Here is a 17,880-nt window from a genome sequence, read left to right on the forward strand (position 1 = left end):
TCACAAAAATGACAACAAAAAGCCAATCAATTAAAAAAGCCAAGCACAAACACTCTCCCCAAACCAACAAGCCCCTCAAAACAAGCAAAAAAGACAACAAAGAACCAACCCTCCCTCCAAAATGGATAAAACCACCAAAAACCCCTCTCAAAAACCCACCCCCACACAAAGGAAAACAAAACCTAAGCCAAACAAAATGAAACAAACCAAAGATCACAAAACTGACAACAAAAAACCCCAATAAATTAAAAAATGAAACAACCCCAACCTCCAAAGATCACAAAAAAGACAACAAAAAAACCCAATCAGTTTAAAAAAAAATACAAACACTCCCCTAACCATCACCCCCCTAAACCAACATCCCCAAACCAACAAACCAAACAACAAAACCAACAACAAAACTCAACTCTCCCCCAAAATGGATAAAAACCCAAGACACACCAAAAAAACCCAAACCCAAAACCCCACACAAAGACAAAATTAACCACCCCAAAAAAACCAACGAAATGAAACAACCCAAAATCCCCAAAGATGACAAAAATGACAACAAAAAACCCAACCCTCCCCCCAAAATGGATAAAACCACCAAAACCACACCAAAAAAACCCACTCAAAAAAACACCCCCACACAAAGGAAAATAAAACCTAAACCAAAGAAAATGAAACAACCCAAAATCTCCAAAGATCACAAAAAATGACAACAAACCCCCCAACAAATTCAAAAATCAAAATACCCCAAAGATCACAAAAATGACAACAAAAAACCCAATTAAAAAAAAATACAGACACAAACACTCCCTAAACCAACATCCCCCCAACAACCAACAAACCAAACAAAACCAACAACAAAACCCAACCCTCACCCAAAAATGGATAAAACCCCAAAACACACACAAAAAAACCCCAAAATCCCACACACAGATGAAGTTAACTCCCCCCAAAAAAATGAAACAAACCAAAATCCCCAAAGATGACAAAAATGACAACAAAAAAACAACCAGATAAAAAAAGAAAAACAAATAAAAAAACCCACACCAAAAACCCCAAGCAGGCAAACAAACAAAAGCCACCAAAAAAATAAAATCACAACCAAAAACCCCCAACCAACTAAACAAACACCCCCCAAAACCCAACCACCACCACCACCACGACACAGCCTTCTGTTCGGCACCAAAAACCTTTGAAAGTTCCCTTCTTCCCTTGCTGATTTTTATCTTGGCAGTGAATTATTTCCCTTGCCAAGGATCTTATTACACTTGGAAACCTCTTCCCCTGAGGACAGACCCAAGCTTATTTCACCCAGAAATAATTAAATCTGGAGATAGAAATTACTTAGGGTTTTGCTGTCTCCCACTCATTGCTTGGGGGTTTGAACTTTTTTTTTTTTTTGCCATGGCAGAAGTTAAATCTCACCCCTCAGAATCACAGAATGGCTTTGGTTGGAAAACATACAATGGTTTGGTTGGACAACACCTCTAAGCCAACCATCACCCTGAAACCACCACAGCCACTGAGCCACACCTCCAAGTGCCATGGCCACATTATTTCTCCAGGGGTGGTGACTCCACCACCTCCCTGGGCAGCCTGTTCCAATGCCTGACCACTCGTGCAGCAAAGAAGTTTTTTCTGATCGCCAATCTCAACCTCTCCTGGCACACTTTCAGGTCATTTCCTCTTGTTCTATCACCTGATACTAGGGAGAAGACACCAACCCCCACACCTCACTCCAAGCTCCTTTCAGGGAGTTGTTGAGAGCAACGAGGTCTCTTCTTAGTTTCCTTTTCTCTGGATTTATCAATCCCAGTCCCCTCAGCTGTCTCTCACCTCTTCACATGAGGTTCTGAGGGCGCTTCATGTGAGGCTTCAATCAAGTGTCCACCACCAGCTCCGCTCCACTTTCAACAAGCTGGGAGCTCATCAGCTGCAATACCTCAAACCCCTTGGGATGTGCAACTTCATGCCTGAGACTTTCTTTTTTTTTTTTCCTCTTTTTTCTTTTCTTTTTTTTTTCCTCCCCTCTCCTTTCCCCCCTTCTCCCTTCTCCTTTCCCCCCTTCTCCCTTCTCCTTTCCCCCCTTCTCCCTTCTCCTTTCCCCCCCTTCGCCCTTCTCCGTTCCCCCCTTCTCCTTTCCCCCCTTCTCCCTTCTCCTTTCCCCCCTTCTCCCTTCTCCTTTCCCCCCTTCTCCCTTCTCCTTTCCCCCCTTCTCCCTTCTCCTTTCCCCCCTTCTCCCTTCTCCTTTCCCCCCTTCTCCCTTCTCCTTTCCCCCCTTCTCCCTTCTCCTTTCCCCCCTTCTCCCTTCTCCTTTCCCCCCTTCTCCCTTCTCCTTTCCCCCCTTCTCCCTTCTCCTTTCCCCCCTTCTCCCTTCTCCTTTCCCCCCTTCTCCCTTCTCCTTTCCCCCCTTCTCCCTTCTCCTTTCCCCCCTTCTCCCTTCTCCTTTCCCCCCTTCTCCCCTCTCCTTTCCCCCCTTCTCCCCTCTCCTTTCCCCCCTTCTCCCCTCTCCTTTCCCCCCTTCTCCCCTCTCCTTTCCCCCCTTCTCCCCTCTCCTTTCCCCCCTTCTCCCTTCTCCTTTCCACCCTTCTCCCTTCTCCTTTCCCCCCTTCTCCCCTCTCCTTTCACCGCTGCCTTCTTCCCCTTTTCCCCCGTTCCTTCCCTCACCTGTCACCACTTACTTCTTCTCCTCCCCCCCTTCCTTCCCTCTCCTTTCCCCCCTTCCTTCCTCTCCTTTCCCCCATTCTTCCATAGGGATGGACTTAGTAAAGGACTCCAGGTTGTACAGATGGAATCTTTCAACTCACCTGTTTTTTGAACTGTTGGCATTCCTCAGGTGTAAGTGTGTCTGCTTTGGCAATGAGTGGAATGATGTTCACCTTTTCATGCAGGCGTTTCATAAATTCTATATCCAAAGGCTTAAGCCTGAAAGACAGCAGCAGAGCTCTGGCAACTCAGAGCAAAAAAAAGGAGAGCATACAAATTGTCTGAGATTTGGCCTGACAGCTGCTCTGAAGGCTACTGATTTATGGTAAATGCTTGAATCAAAGTCAAAAGGCTACCTGCAGCTGCTAGAATTGGCTAACAGCAGAGGAGTAAGAAGTCAGCTAATACTACCAGTAGTCATGAGACTTCTGCTAGTTGATCATCAGAAGTCCCTTCCAACCCCTAATATCCTGTATGATCCTGTATGAAATTACACTCATTTAACAGCTCTTCTATGAGGGTAGTGAAGCTCCTGTCAGCAGCTGGAAAATGGTCACAGGAACACAGGATGCTAGGGGTTGGAAGGGACCTCCAAAGATCATCCAGTCCAACTCCCCTGCCAGAGAATCCAGCACAGGTCACACAGGAACACATCCAGACAGGGCTGGAAAGTCTCCAGAGAAGGAGACTCCACAACCTCTCTGGGCAGCCTGTTCCAGTGCTCTGGGACCCTCACAGTGAAGAAGTTCCTCCTCATGGTGAGGTGGAACCTCCTGTGCTGGAGTTTCCATCCATTGCCCCTTGTCCTATCACAGGGCACAAGTGAGCAGAGCCTGTCCCTGTCCCCTCCCTCCTGACCCCCAGCCCTCAGATATTTATAGGCATTGATCAGATCCCCTCTCAGTCTTCTCCTCTCCAGACTGAACAGTCCCAGGTCTCTCAGCCTCTCCTCATCAGGCAGTGCTGCAGTCCATTCAGCATCCTTGCAGCCCCACATTGGACTCTCTCCAGCAGATCCCTGTCCCTCCTGAACTGGGGAGCCCAGAACTGGATGCAATATTCCAGGTGGGGCCTCACTAGGGCAGAGTAGAGGAGGAGGAGAAGCTCCCTCGATCTGCTAGTCCAGATGGAGTTTACAGTTGTGAATCATGTTCTGCTCAGACATGCAGCTTTACTTTCTGAAAGTCCTGTTTATTCTTCCTGGGAGTGGGCTGTGAGATTCCTTTATACTTTAGACTGCTGAAGAGAGTCAACTCAGTGAGTGGCCTGTGCATAAATGAAGCAGAAATATCCCATCCCTAATTTGCTCTCAACAGAAAGATCATTATGAAAGTGGGTGACAGTGGTGTAAAAACTAAACCACCCACTACATTGAGTATACAAATCTATCAATGGGGATCAAAGTGGTCAGTGTTGCCTGCTTGCTGAAGTAAAGCCATTGAGATTGTGATGCATTAACACTGCAGAATTATAGCAAGTTCAGTCAAGCTTAAAGGATTCACTTAAAAGGATTTAGCAAGATTATTTCTCATATTAAAAAAAGAAAAAAGAAAAAAATAATTAGGAACGTTAAAATCAGACTCATTTGGTACTCAAATTTAACTTCTCCAAACCTTATATCAAAGAATTAAAAAAGCATTAAAGAGCACATCACTTTCACATTTCCTGCCTGCTATTGAGCTTAGCTTTTCAACATTCCATCAGACAGCTAACATTGATGCACACCTAGATTAGGAGCACTGGCTTGGCAATCCTTCCCCCTCAACAGGCTTTCCCTGTCCTCACTGCAAAAAAACTACCTAGGGTGACACCAGGCTGAAGGGCAGTCACCAAAGCAAAGTATTTCAGTGCTCCCCTCAAGGTCTTGGGCTTGCAGTGGAGCCTGAAGCAAGCAGCTTTTACCTAAAGATCCCAGAACTGCAGAAAGAGGCTGCAATTCATCAGGACCTCATTCACTTCCTCCCTCCCCTTCACTCTCTCCCTCTACCCCCCAGTTGTGATGGTTATGAAGATACCAGCTAAAATTGGGGGGGTAGGAGGCTAAGTTAAATGACTCTAACCTGCAACTATTTTTTTTTCATTTATAAATTGTAACAAGCTGGCTTTTGTGAATGCATCAAGTCAGGAGGGCAACCAGAAGTAGTTCACCCTACGACTGCTTTAACTCAGTGTAAATCCAATCACGCATTAGGAGCAAAGAGCACACTCTGCTCATCAGGTGATGTGCTGCTGTCTGCACAGGAAACACGGCTGAAGGCTGCATGGCCAGGTAGGAAGTGAGCCATGTCCTTTCAGAGAGGACACTACCTTAAAAGAGGAAATGAGGAAATGAATGCTAACAGCAGCACCAATGGTCTCTGTGCTCCATTCGCTTCCTTAACGGGATGACAATTCTAAGCATTTACTCCAGCAACACTACCCAAACCTCTCTCAACTTTACTTTCCCCACCCCCCAATAACAACATGAAATACCTGCACAAGCAACATGCTTTTCCAGCTTTCAGCCTCATTAATTTACTGCCCAAAGTGTAATTTATCTGAAGCAGTAGTTTCCCTCCCCCCCACAATCAATTTGTACCACCCACTGGTTTAGAAGCTTTTAACTGATAAAAAAAAGGAGGGCATGGGGGTGTGGAGGGAAAGCAAATAGGTTTTGAAGAGTCTGAAAGTTAAAGATTGACTAACAAAAGGAATGGCTCCATCTTCCCTTTATTTCCATGGCATTTTGGGGTTTGCACAGCAGCAAAACAGTGCATGACAAGGATTCAAGTGTCTGCATTCAAAACTGAGATGCATGCTGGGCAGAGCTGACATGACAAATCTGCATGGTGGACAATAAAGGGTTTAATTAAAGCAAGTCTGCATAAGGAAAAAATCCTTCTCCATATTTCTTTCCAAATTTGAGACCTCTCTGCCTAGTCAAAATGATGAGAACTATTCCAATGCTAGAGCTCAGCAGCTGGGATTTTGCACTACCTAAGGAGTATCCTCAGAATCCCTTCATTACCACTTTTTTTCTCCTTTTTTTAACTACTTTTGACCCATACAGCAGAATAGGCTACTTATCTTCTCCTCCTTCTGGTATTGAAGGTGTAATTTAAGAGCCTCCTGACAAATTTATTCAGTTTTAATACAACAACATGCCAAGCAACCAATTTTAGATACAGTCAGTCTGTATCTAATACATCCTGGAAATGCAGTTCTCCCTCTTTACCACTAGATAGAAGTCTGATCAAGTTAAAAAACTAAGCAGGGGTGGAAGACTGTCTAATAAGTGGGAGGAAAAAAAACCTCAACACCTAGAATGTCTATACTGGAACTGTCTCCAGACAAAGGATGACATCCCAGGTGAACTATGGCATGCTTATAAATGCAGAAAACTTCTCATCTTCACCTGGTCATTAAAATCAAAGGGAGGGAGCAAGAGTGGAAAGGAAAAATCCCGTTGCTTGCAGTGTCAACCTAACAGAAGTGTGTGAAGAAAAGTCAGACAGATCACAACCAGATCTTCACACATTTGTGACCACCTGTATTTGTATTTTGAATTGCTATTTTTAGTTGTTATTTTGAATTGCTCTAATACTACTTTTCTTGTTATGCAACTAGTGTGCAATCATGGATTTTTTTTTTCTGCTGGACTAACTTGTCTGGCTTGCTGATGTTTGCCAAATCAAAATAAGCTCCTCCTGAAATGAAGTATGGTCTGTAGGCCATTATGAAAGTCCTCCTCGGAACTAAGAAAACCAAACCCAAACCATGGAGGTTTATCTGAGGTAAGAGAGAGAAAGGAAACATGAAATAGAGCAATACAAACCCATGTCCTGAAGGAGCAATGAAGTATAAACAACACTGCACTCTGTTGTCTGGCATCTGGCGTCTGTTCACTCGAGATTCTGCGTTCAGGTAGTCCTCAAACTTACTGTCGATGTAGTCGATAACTGGCTGCCAGCTGCAGAGGGTACAGCAATAACAGCCTGTGAGGTATTCACTCCTGTAAAACAGCCTGGCTGTGCTAACTGCTAGAGCTAAACCATTGTGTAGAATGCCATGGCCAGAGACACCTCTCAACTAGACCCTGCTGCTCGAGGCCTCACCAAACCCCCCATGGAGGAAGCATCCACAGCCTCCCTGAGCAGCCTACTCCAGAGTCTCACCACCCTTGTACTGAAGAGCTTCTTCCTCAGCTCCAGTCTAACCCTGCTCTCCCTCAGCTTCAAACCATTCTCTCTTGTCCTGTCTCTAGACACCCTTAGGAAAAGTCCTTCTGCAGCTTTCCTGTAGGATCCCTTCAGCTATTGGAAGGCAGCTTTAAGGTGCCCCCAGAGTCTTCTCCAGGCTGAACACCCACAGCTCCCTCAGGCTGTCCTCATAGCAGAACTGTTCCAGCCCTTGGATCATCTTTGTGTCCCTCCTGGGGACTCACTCCAACAGTTCTATGCTCTTCTTGTGCTGGGGACACCAGAACTGGACACAGTATTCAAGGTGGGGCCTCAAAAGTGCAGAGGAAAGGCAGAATCCCCTCTCTTGACCTGCTGGCCACAAGAGACTTCAAGGCAGTTACAAAGCTCTGAGTTACACAGCTCTGAAGATACAATCTGTGAGTTCACAAAAGAAAAAAAAAACCTTTCAAACACAATTACCTTCTTTGTAAGAGCATTAAATAGAACACTTAAGAGCAGCAGCCAAAAGAATATGCTTTACTGGTCACATCTGCTGACAGCACCCAAGCTGCTTCTGCACACTTGCACTTGTGGATAAAGAGACAAATGCTGCATGGGAGAAGCTGACAGCATTTCAATCCAGTTAAAAAAGAAAAAAAGTTCCTTGAAACTACAGCAAGTAGAAGTTTTCAGCCAAGTGGCAAGTTTAAAACTGTCAATATTTTAACTGTGCTTTTAAAAATAATAATAATAAATGTCACAAGGTGTGCCTGACACACACACACAGAAAACATGACTCAGAAACTGTTGTGGGAGAACACACAAAAGAATGTCTTACCAATTGCTATTATCCACAGCATCTCCAAATCCTGGTGTGTCAACTATTGTGAGTAGTAACTGAACGCCTCCCTCTTTGATTAAAACTTTTGACTGCTCAACCTGGGGAAAGAACAAGGCAAAGTTACATTTTCAGCAGTTTTGTCAGCAACCTTAAGCAGTGGGAAAAGCATTCCGTGGAAAAGAAGTCTGAGAGAGAATTGCTAACTCTTCTGCTTCAGAGGGCTCTGCTTTGCTTATAAAATCCCAGCAAATGATAACCATTCATGTTTTTTAAAGGGTCATAATTTTAAATAGCATCAGTGATTAAAAGGACACAAGTAAGTATATAGGATTTTAATGCATTTTGTTATTTTAACATGTTTTTAATATATTTTAACTCCTGGTGAAATAGGAAAAACCCTAAGCAGCAATACTAATCATAGAATGGCTCAGGTTGGAAGGGACCTCAGAGATCATCTACTCCAACCTCCTCTCCAAGGGCAGGACACCTCTCAGCTAGACTTGGCTGCTCAAGGCCTCATTCAGCCTTGAACACCCCCAGGGAGGAGGCAGCCACAACCTCCCTGGGCAGCCTAGTCCAGAGTCTCACCACCCTCCTCCTGAAGAACTTCTTCCTAAGCCTTGAACACCCCCAGGGAGGAGGCAGCCACAGCCTCCCTGGGCAGCCTATTCCAGAGTGTCACCACCCTCCTACTGAAGAACTTCTTCCTCAGCTCCAGCCTAACTCTGCTCTCCCTCAGGGATCACACTTCATGGAATTGTCATGTCAATGAAAATAACATTTTGCAAAACTAATCCTCCCCTCAACTACCTCAGATGCCATGTTTTGAGTCCTTTTAATGTGTTTTTGTTTGTTTGGTTGGTTGTTTTTTTTAAGAATGCATTTATTCTTCAGCTAATATAATGCTTGGCAAAGGATCCACAGAACGTGATGGCTTCCTGTTACATCCAGACTGATATTGGAAAGTAAACGAACCTGGCTGCAATCTGCTGAGCTAGACCTCATGTGACCATAATGGATTGGTTCCTTTTAGCTCAGGTCACTGCTGGCAACCTGGCTCAGAAGGCAGCTGCAGCAGCAGAAGGCATGATGCAAGATCTGGGCGTGGGAAGGCATGCCTGGAGTGGTGACCACCCATCTGCAGCTCAGCTCACTCAGCTTGCAGTAAGGCAGCCAAGAAGATTAAGCATATCATGACACAGAAAGGTTAGGGTAAACAGCAAAGAGTTGATGACCTCCTCTTTCTACTGACTTCTCAGTCATTATTGATAATGCAACATCAGCTCTATCTGCCTGAGGAAGTGCTGTACCCCACTGTTGTGTCCATCTGCTCAGCAACAGTAAGTAGTGCTCTCTACAGCTACCTGAAGGGAGGCTGTAGCCAGGTGGGGGTTGGTCTCTTCTCCCAGCCAACCAGCCACACAACAAGAGGACACAGTCTCAAGCTGTGCAGGGGGAAGTTTAGGCTTGAGCTTAGAAATAAGTTCTTCCCAGAAAGAGAGATTGGCCTTTGGAATGTGCTGCCCAGGGAAGTGGTGGGGTCAGTGTCCCTGGAGGCAAGAGAAGCCTGGATGAGGCACTTAGTGCCATGGTCCGGTTGACGAGATAGGGTTGGGTGATTTTCCAACCTGGTTGAGTGTGTGTGATTCTGTGTGTGTGAAATGACAAACTCACTGTGTTGGCTCTTTCCAATTGCTCACACATTCAACCATACTTTTTTCCCCCTGCTATTAAGACCATTTCTATTAAATTATCAGTTTTCTAGGTATGGATTCAAGCAATCAACCATGTGAGCCACTTATTCATGAGCTGGCAGTCAGCAATGCCACCCTGTTGCTCATTGCTTAACACTGCTTAAGGCTCATGAACCTTACCTGGGAGAAGAAAGTTATCTTTAGCTAGGTGAACACTGCAGGAACATTCACTGATGAACTCTCAGAGAAAGCCCAAACTTGGATGATGAACCCTATCAAGGTGGTCTCCTGACCAACTCAAGATTTGAGGTCACATCAGTGCCACCTAAACACTTGCAGATCCCTACCCACATAGGTGGGACAGACGCACAGCCACACCTAAGGTTGCTCTAGTGGCTTTGCAATGCCTGGTTATGTGATGCAACATCAGCCTACAAGATGAGTTAACACTCTGCAGAAAGTCAAACCCAATTCCCCTTGCACAAGCACAAAGCTGATTGCAATTCAGAATACAATACTCAGAAACCAGCAGCTAACTGCAAAGAAAGCTCTGTGTTTAACCCCTGAGTAAGCATCAGGAGGGATCCCATCCAAGCCAGGGCAATCCCTTTCACTGCTGGGTCTCAAAAAACCAAACTCGGGCAGGCTATGGCTGTCTACAGCATGCAGTCAGCATTATCTGGTTCCTCACCCACAAGACAAAGATCACTAAGACGGCTTCACAAAACAAAACTCCCCAACACTGAGCTACCTGGATGCTAGTCAGAAGAATCCAGGTTGGGGTAGACTTCAAGGCCACTCATTTCAAGCTCCTACTTCAAGCAGGCCTTACTGCAAGGATAGGAAGATTTAAATCCCAAACCACAACCCCCACTCTCTAGGTACAGACACCCCCAAGTTGAAGTTACCCTGTACAGCTCCTATCCTTCCAAAGGTGTCCAGTCCAAAGCTGTAAGAAGGTAGACACAAGTGCAGTGCTTCACAAACCTGTTCTAATTGTGCGGAATGTAATTTTTCCCTCTCAAGGGCTCCATGGAGAAATTTTATTGCACACAATTAATTGATGCCAGAACTCAGGACAGTAATCCCCAGCCACACAGTCAACTCAGCCAAGAGTTTACTACTTGCAGACTTTAGTAAACAGGAGATTAGCTTCTGATTCCTTGCATTCTTTTTGCTATCTTTTATACTGGAACCACAGAGCTCTCCTATAACCAAGCTCTCCTCAAGTATGAGAAGGCTGTGAGACTTTCAAAACACTAGAGATGACAACGCTGAGAGCTCTGCTCTTGCCAAGCACTACAGGGTATCAGCTCTAGTCTCCAACACCAAAATTCCCAGCAAGAGCCATTAAATTATTAAGAATCCACAGCAGAAGGCTTTCACAAAAGAAACAATTAATAAAACATCAGCCTGAACATGTGTTTATAACAAAGGAAAAGGAAGGTCAGGAGATCCTCAGAAATGCCATGGCAAACATTTTTCCTGATCCTGCATGCCTGAGGAAAAAAAAAAAAAAATCAAAGTGTGGCTGTCTTTGGGAAGTCACCTCTCTGACAAATGACCTGCACTAAGAGCCTCTGCAGACAGTGCCAATATCTTACTGGGTGCTGAGGATTTAAATTGATTCTCGCTTTGCATAAATTCATGTAGGTGTCTTGTTATCAGAGCAGGGGTTTCACAAACCTGCACAACAAGAAATGGTAGTTGATCAAATTAAATGTCCTGGGCTTGTGTGGTGGACAATCAGATCATATCCACCCTATCACAGAATTAACCAGGTTGGAAAAGACCTTCGAGATCATCAAGTCCAACCTATCACCCAACACCATCTAAATCAACCAGACCATGGCACTTTTTTTAAACACTTCCAGGCTTTTTTTAAACACTTCCAGGGAAAGTGACTCCACCACCTCCCCAGCAGCACATTCCAATGGCCAATCTCTCTTGCTGGGAAGAATTTCTTCCTAACATCCAGTCCAAACCTCCCCTGGCAAAGCTTGAGACTGTGTCCCCTCCTTCTGCTGCTGGTTGCCTGGGAGAAGAGACCAACCCCCACCTGGCTGCAACCTCCCTGCAGGTAGTTGTAGAGAGCAATAATGTCACCCCTGGACCTCCTCTGCTCCAGGCTAAACACTCCCAGCTCCCTCACTGCTGCTAAGAGACAGTAGATGAAGAACCTGCCATAGAGCTTGGAGGAAAGATGCATTTTTCTAACCTAAATGGATGTGTCCATACATGGTCAAAGGCACAGAAAGCAGCAACATCTGGAAAGGATCCAGAGAAACCACTGTAAACCACTGTCATTCATAGCTTAGCATCCAACTGCATCCTATCATCTAATTTACAAAGATTCCCAAGGGATTCATAGAAAACATTAGTTCAAGCCTTGGAATTTGAAGCTTTTCATGAAGTGTCTCTTCCAAACAGTCCTTTTCCCATGCACTCCAGGCAACTGGGTCACACAGCTCTCCTTGGCAGTTGCTACACAGCATTCAAGGCCTGATGCCTGTTACAGCTTGACTGCTTCAAATGGATTAAACAAACCTTTACCACACTCCACTTAAGATAGCCAAATAACAATCAGAGCAAACGTATTCCATACCCCAGGCATTTCTCAGGAAGCTTCCTTTGAATTTATCTGACATCAAGTCACTTATTAACTGTTTTTTTCTGTGGTTTCCATGAAATTAATACGAAAGACCTGCCTCACAAAAACAACTTCAAAGTGCAACTGTTTTCAAGCCCAGACAACTGCTGTGAGACTCTCATATGTAATTCCTGATCAATAAATTAGTCCCAACACAAGAGCAGGCAATTATTACCACCAAGATCTTATGAAGCTGTGGTGCTGTGGTTCATCTTTACCCTACATACCCTAAGCTGAGAATGCCAAAGTTTACAAGTCCCCTGGATCCAAGCAGCAGCAGTTCTTGGAGGTAGTGTTTGACTAGAAACACCTCCACATCATTCACACAGCTGCTAACCACACAAAATTTTTGGAGTGGGGAAACAATTTTCTCCTCCTTTAGACAAAGACACTGACATAAGGCAGTTTGTTTCCTTGTTTAAATGCTATACTTGCTGATTTCTCATTCATCACAAGGTGGAACTGAAAACAAAGCAATGTTGTACTATAAATATAATGAAACAAACAAATAAAAGCTAACTAGATAAAGTAATAGATTCTAAACCAAATCATTCCAGTGATACTGTTTGTTCAGCCATGACAGACCCCAACTTGCTACTGAAAATACTTTTGGCTAGCTCTTGGCCACACTCAGGCTTTGCAGACAGGCCCTAACTCCATCATCTCCCCCTAACCTCTTTTTTTTTTAACCTTTACATGCCTTATAAAACCCCCAAACTGATACAATTAAAAAAAAAAAAAAAAAAAAACAAATGCAGCTTTTCTTCATTTTGAGGTTTTCTTCAAGCAGCAAGGTAATAAAAAAATCTAACTCTCTCTGAAGAACTCAGAGGATCAGGATCAAACTCTGAAGAACTCAAAGGATGAATGAATCATCTCATTTTGCCACAGATGAAAACAGCTCAAGATTCCAGAAGCTACACACACATCATTTGTTCTTTCTTACACTAATCCACCTTTAGCCAGGGTGGGACTGAGTTGTCTTTGAAAGATGCATTGTAGTATCCTTATGTTAATGTGCACACTGCTTCTATTTATACAAATACATAAATACATTTTCTAATGACAGGGTCTCCAACCCCCTCTTAAGCTATTGAAGCTGTAACTCAATGAATATAACCTGAATTGCTTTAACTTCTACTTAAAACCCTGTGTAATCGACAGGGATGAAACCACACACTGTCTCCCTTACAATTAATCACCCTTCTGCTTAGTGTTCTAACACTCGGTGATTATTTCACTAGTAAGTGTGTAAGAGCAGTGTTTAACTATTTGCACACCTTTTCCATCCTACTTAACATCTATTTGAAACAGGTACAGAAATGCAACCTGCCTATTTCAAACATATCATAGAATGGTTTGGGTTGGAAGGGACCTCCCAAGCTCATCCAGTCCAACCCCCCTGCAGCCAGCAGGGACATCCTCCACTAGATCAGGTTGCCCAGAGCCCTGTTGAGCCTCACCTTGAGTATCTCAGGGATGGGGCCTCAGCTATCTTCCTAGGCAACCTGTTCCAGTGTTCCACCACCCTCATGGTAAAAAACTTGTCCTTAACATCCAATCTAAATCTGCTCTTCTCTAATTTCAAACCATTGCCCCTCATCCTAACACTGCAGACCTCTGCCAACTGCAGTCCCTCTGCAGCCTTCTTGCAGGCCCTCTTCAGGTACTGGAAGGCTGCTGTTAGGTTTCCCCAGAGCCTTCTCCTCTCCAGGCTGAACACCCTCAGCTCCCTCAGTCTGTCCTCATAGCAGAGGTGCTCCAGCAGTCCTTGTGCAGCCTTCTTGTAGCCACTTTCAGGTTACAAGATAATTTTTGTGGCCCTCCTCTGGACCTGCTCCATCAGATCCATGCCCTTCCTGTATTGAGGGCTCCAGAGATGGATGCAGAACTCCAGGTGAATCTAGTGCTTAAAGTCAGCCAGGTTCACCCTTGTCCCCAAAATGTTTCAGACTAGTAACACATAATAGGTAAAAGTGTACCACATAGGACACAGGTTGCAGAAGATTTGTGCATATCTTTATACCTCAGGTCACTACACTTAGGTCAAATTCCTCAACACTCAGTTTCTGCCTTAAACAGTCAGAGGTTTTAGTGTGCACATGCCTATTTTTACAGTGTTTTAATTGATACTAAAACATTCCATTTGCAAACAGGACAGCACCCATATGAGTTTCTGCAGTGGAAGGAGCACACAAAACCACCTTGGGGCACCCAGATTTCTACAGGCTACAAGTTTCAGACCCTGGAAGATTTGCATAGCAAAGGTACATTGAAAAGCACACTGAAGGGTTCTCAGTGGTTCATATCATGATAAAGTTTATCTCTAGGTGCTCACATGACAACTGAATCACCTCACATGACTAAATTTCAAGCCACATCATGAAAGCTGCAGGGTTTTTTTCAACCCAAACGTACCTGTACAGTTTTTTTAATTCTGTGAGAAGGACCTGGATACTCTGGGGAATACAATTCTGTTAGGAACAGTGAGTTGATTAATGTTGATTTTCCCAGTCCAGATTCACCTAGAAGAAAAAACAGAACAGTTTCAGTAAAACCAAGAGAGCATCACAGGAGTATAAACATTTAGAGCTGCATCTCAAATCATCTTGAAACAGAACATTTGAAAACAGGCAGTGCACACCAAGGCTTTGAGAACCTATCACCTTTTGAAGTTTCAGAGCCTGCAAACCCAGCTGTCACTGCTGAATGCTGCAGACATGCATTTTTCTAATCACATTAAAGTACTGACTGCATCTTGCCCTCCCAGTACAACACACAAAGATGGCATTACCACACATCACATTTCATAAACAAGCTGTCTTCCTGCTGTGATTTCTTATCATAATGCCAAACCAGGCTAAGTTATCTCCTTTATTTGAGGATCTTCTTGCCTGAATGAAAAATAATACTAAAAGAAGACTGAGATTATTTTGGTCTAGCTACCAAAGCCACAGGAGCTAAAAAGAAGTTCCAGAACTATGTAGCTTGCCTGGGGATTTAGTTGGTTTGGTGACAGGGAAGGGGGACTGCATTTTTGTTTGTTTTGGGGTCTTTTTTGCTAATTTGTTGACAACCAACAGCAATTCAGCCTTGCTGAAGAATCTGGAACCATTACTGCCATGGCAATCCAAGCATTAATTCCCACAGCAAAGATGAGGTCTCCACCCACCTTTTACAGCTCTACAGAGACAGGAGCAAGGATTTCAGATCAACTCCCTTTTAGTATTTAGAAAGAGAGGTGTTTTTGTGTAGTTTTCTGTTGTAAAGAAACTACTACCACACAACAATTCACACTGGCATGAGAATTAAGGGAAAAAAGGGTAGGAAAATTATGCTTTCAGCTTTCCTATGCAGTGCTGTTAGCAGGCTGACCTTAAACAGAAACTGTCACACAGAAATTTACTCTTAAGCTAAGGAATTTGGGTGCCAAATGCCAACGTGATGTATTTTCACCAAGGGAGGAGAGTGAGCTGCACTGCCCTCATACTTGGAAAAGACAAAACCTAACCTCCCAATCCCTCCACCCCCAACAAGTAAGGCTTCATTTGGAGATTGAACTCAGAAAGCTTCAAAGCTTGTCTTGGCACTTGGTGCCATGGTCTAGTTGATGAGATAGGGCTGGGTGATTGGTTGGACTTGGTGATCTTGGAGGTCTCTTCCAACCTGGTTGCTTCTGTGATTTGTGTTGAACGTCCTGGGTGAATGCAGGCGAGGGAGAGCTAGAGCACAGGAAGCAGTTAGGAAGCTGAGCAGCCAGGAGCCCGTCTCTGCTGCACCAGCTGTGTCAATTTCACCCCCGAGGCAGCTTACCCCCACCGGGCAGCTCAGTTACAGCGCTGCGACTCCAGGTCCCCGCAGTGCCCAGCAGAGCAATCTGATTAGCTGTGCTCTTAAGGGATTAGCAGCCGAGGGAATGCTCCAACCAGGGCTCCTGCGAGCTGGCCGGGGGAGCAGTCCTGCTCCTTCTTCACACCCCACCCTGTCCCACTGATGAGCTAAGCCCTGCTGCAGGCAGGCTCTGGCCAAGGCCAGCACCAGGGGCTGCAGCAGACGAGGGGCAAGGAGGCACTCAAGGTACAGTAGCCCCAACAACAGCTACACCTGAGCCCTAAAGCAAGCATTTCATCACTGCCACTACAGATTTTGCCCTTTTCCGTGGCTGGATGCAGTAGACATTTCAGAACAACATGCTGAATAGTGTTGGAAGGTGTCTGCTTCTAAGGGATGCATGGCTTCTACTCTGCGTTTGCAAGATCTTTAGGGCAGGATTAGCTGTAGCTGAGAGGCTTCCCTACCAAGTCTGCAACAGAAAGGAGCAATAGTTTCAAACTAGAGAAGAGCAGATTTAGATTGGATGTTAGGAACAAGTTCTGCACCATGAGGGTAGTGCAATATTGGAGCAGGTTGCCCAGGGAGGTAGTTGAGGCCCCATCCCTGGAGATATTCAAGGTGAGCCTCAACAGGGCTCTGGGAAACCTGATCTAGTGGAGGATGTCCCTGCTGACTGCAGGGGGGGATTGGAGTAGATGACATTTGGAGGTCCTGTCCAACCCAAACCATTCTATGATTCTGTGAAAAGCACAGCTTTCCAACCTCTTAGCTGCAGCCACGTTGAAACTTCTTGCCCATCTCACAACTCTGCCCAGTTAAACTGAAGGATTTTTCATTCACCCTACTGATCCTCCTCAAGAGGAGGGTTCCTATTTTGCAATGTGCAATTCACATCTTTCAACAAATATCACTTCTCTAGCTGGCTATAGTATTGCAAAGGGCTCTCTAGTCTACTACTGAAGAAAGATTTGCGTATCAGATTCTACTTTGACATATAAAAATGATCATCCCTTCATTTGCTTTCTACCAGGGTTCTTTTTGGTCTTAACATGCCATGGAATTGAAACCTGAAAACACTCAGAAGCACTTCTGAAAATCTCAGTGCTGGTCAAGTTGCCACTGAAATTCAACTCAGGGAAATGAGATTTTTCAGCTCTGAAAGAATGCAATGGAAAACCAGTAGCTCTCCCTAGATGGCTCCTGCAGCTGTGGCACTTGGTATCAAATGGTTCCAGAACTGCTGAATCAGTGTGAAGAAGCTTCCTCGGAGAGACTCCAGGGGGACCTTAGAGCTGCCTTCCAAACCTGAAGGGATCCTACAGGAAGGCTGCAGAGGGATTTTTCATGAGGGTGTCTAGAGAGAGGACAAGGGGGAATGGTTTGAAGCTGAGGGAGAGAAGGGCTAGACTGGAGCTGAGAAAGAAGTTCTTCAGCAGGAGGGTGGTGAGACTCTGGAATAGGCTGCTCAGGGAGGTTGTGGATGTCTCCTCCCTGGGGGTGTTCAGGGCCAGGCTGGATGAGTCCCTGAGCAGCTGAGTGTAGTTGAGAGGTGTCCCTGCCCATGGTGGGGAGGTTGGAGTAGATGATCTCCAAGATCCCTATCCAACCTAAGCCATTCTATGATTATGCCCTAGTACATCTGAGGGATTTTTTTCCCCCACCATTACAGCAAGGATGGGAAGGCAGTTTTGAGCTGAAGTTAGTTAAAAGACAAGCATGCTGAGGATATTTATGCACCACCTTGCTCTCAAAGGTGCCTTGGCCTCCTATATATCCAGTTCCCAAGCTAACTTTAATCAGCTAGTGCAGATTATAACAGTTTAAACTGCTGAACTGCTGCCAGCAGTTGAGGTATTAAATGTAAGAGTTTGTAACAATGCACCAATCCTGGCATGTTAATTGTGCCTTGCACCATGTAAAGGTCACCACCTACCACGGTAGTAAAAGGCTTTAATAGCAAATAAAACTACCATGCTGGAACTGCAGGGAAAAACCATAACTGGAACA

The 17,880-nt window shown here is 44.8% G+C and overlaps 1 protein-coding gene across 1 annotated transcript in view; it reads right to left on the minus strand.

Annotated features, from left to right (window-relative positions):
• Positions 1–17,880, minus strand: part of SEPTIN7 (septin 7) — an 89,236-nt gene that overhangs the window by 19,616 nt on the left and 51,740 nt on the right. The window contains exons 6-9 of the mRNA XM_054384942.1: positions 14,458–14,564; positions 7,693–7,793; positions 6,509–6,643; positions 2,796–2,913 (exon numbers count right to left, since the gene is read on the minus strand). Coding sequence (XP_054240917.1) covers positions 2,796–2,913; positions 6,509–6,643; positions 7,693–7,793; positions 14,458–14,564 — 461 coding nt within the window. The remainder of the gene's footprint in view (positions 1–2,795; positions 2,914–6,508; positions 6,644–7,692; positions 7,794–14,457; positions 14,565–17,880) is intronic.

Source organism: Indicator indicator, chromosome 11, assembly GCF_027791375.1.
Source record: "Indicator indicator isolate 239-I01 chromosome 11, UM_Iind_1.1, whole genome shotgun sequence".
In the NCBI taxonomy this organism is placed as follows: Eukaryota; Metazoa; Chordata; class Aves; order Piciformes; family Indicatoridae; genus Indicator; species Indicator indicator.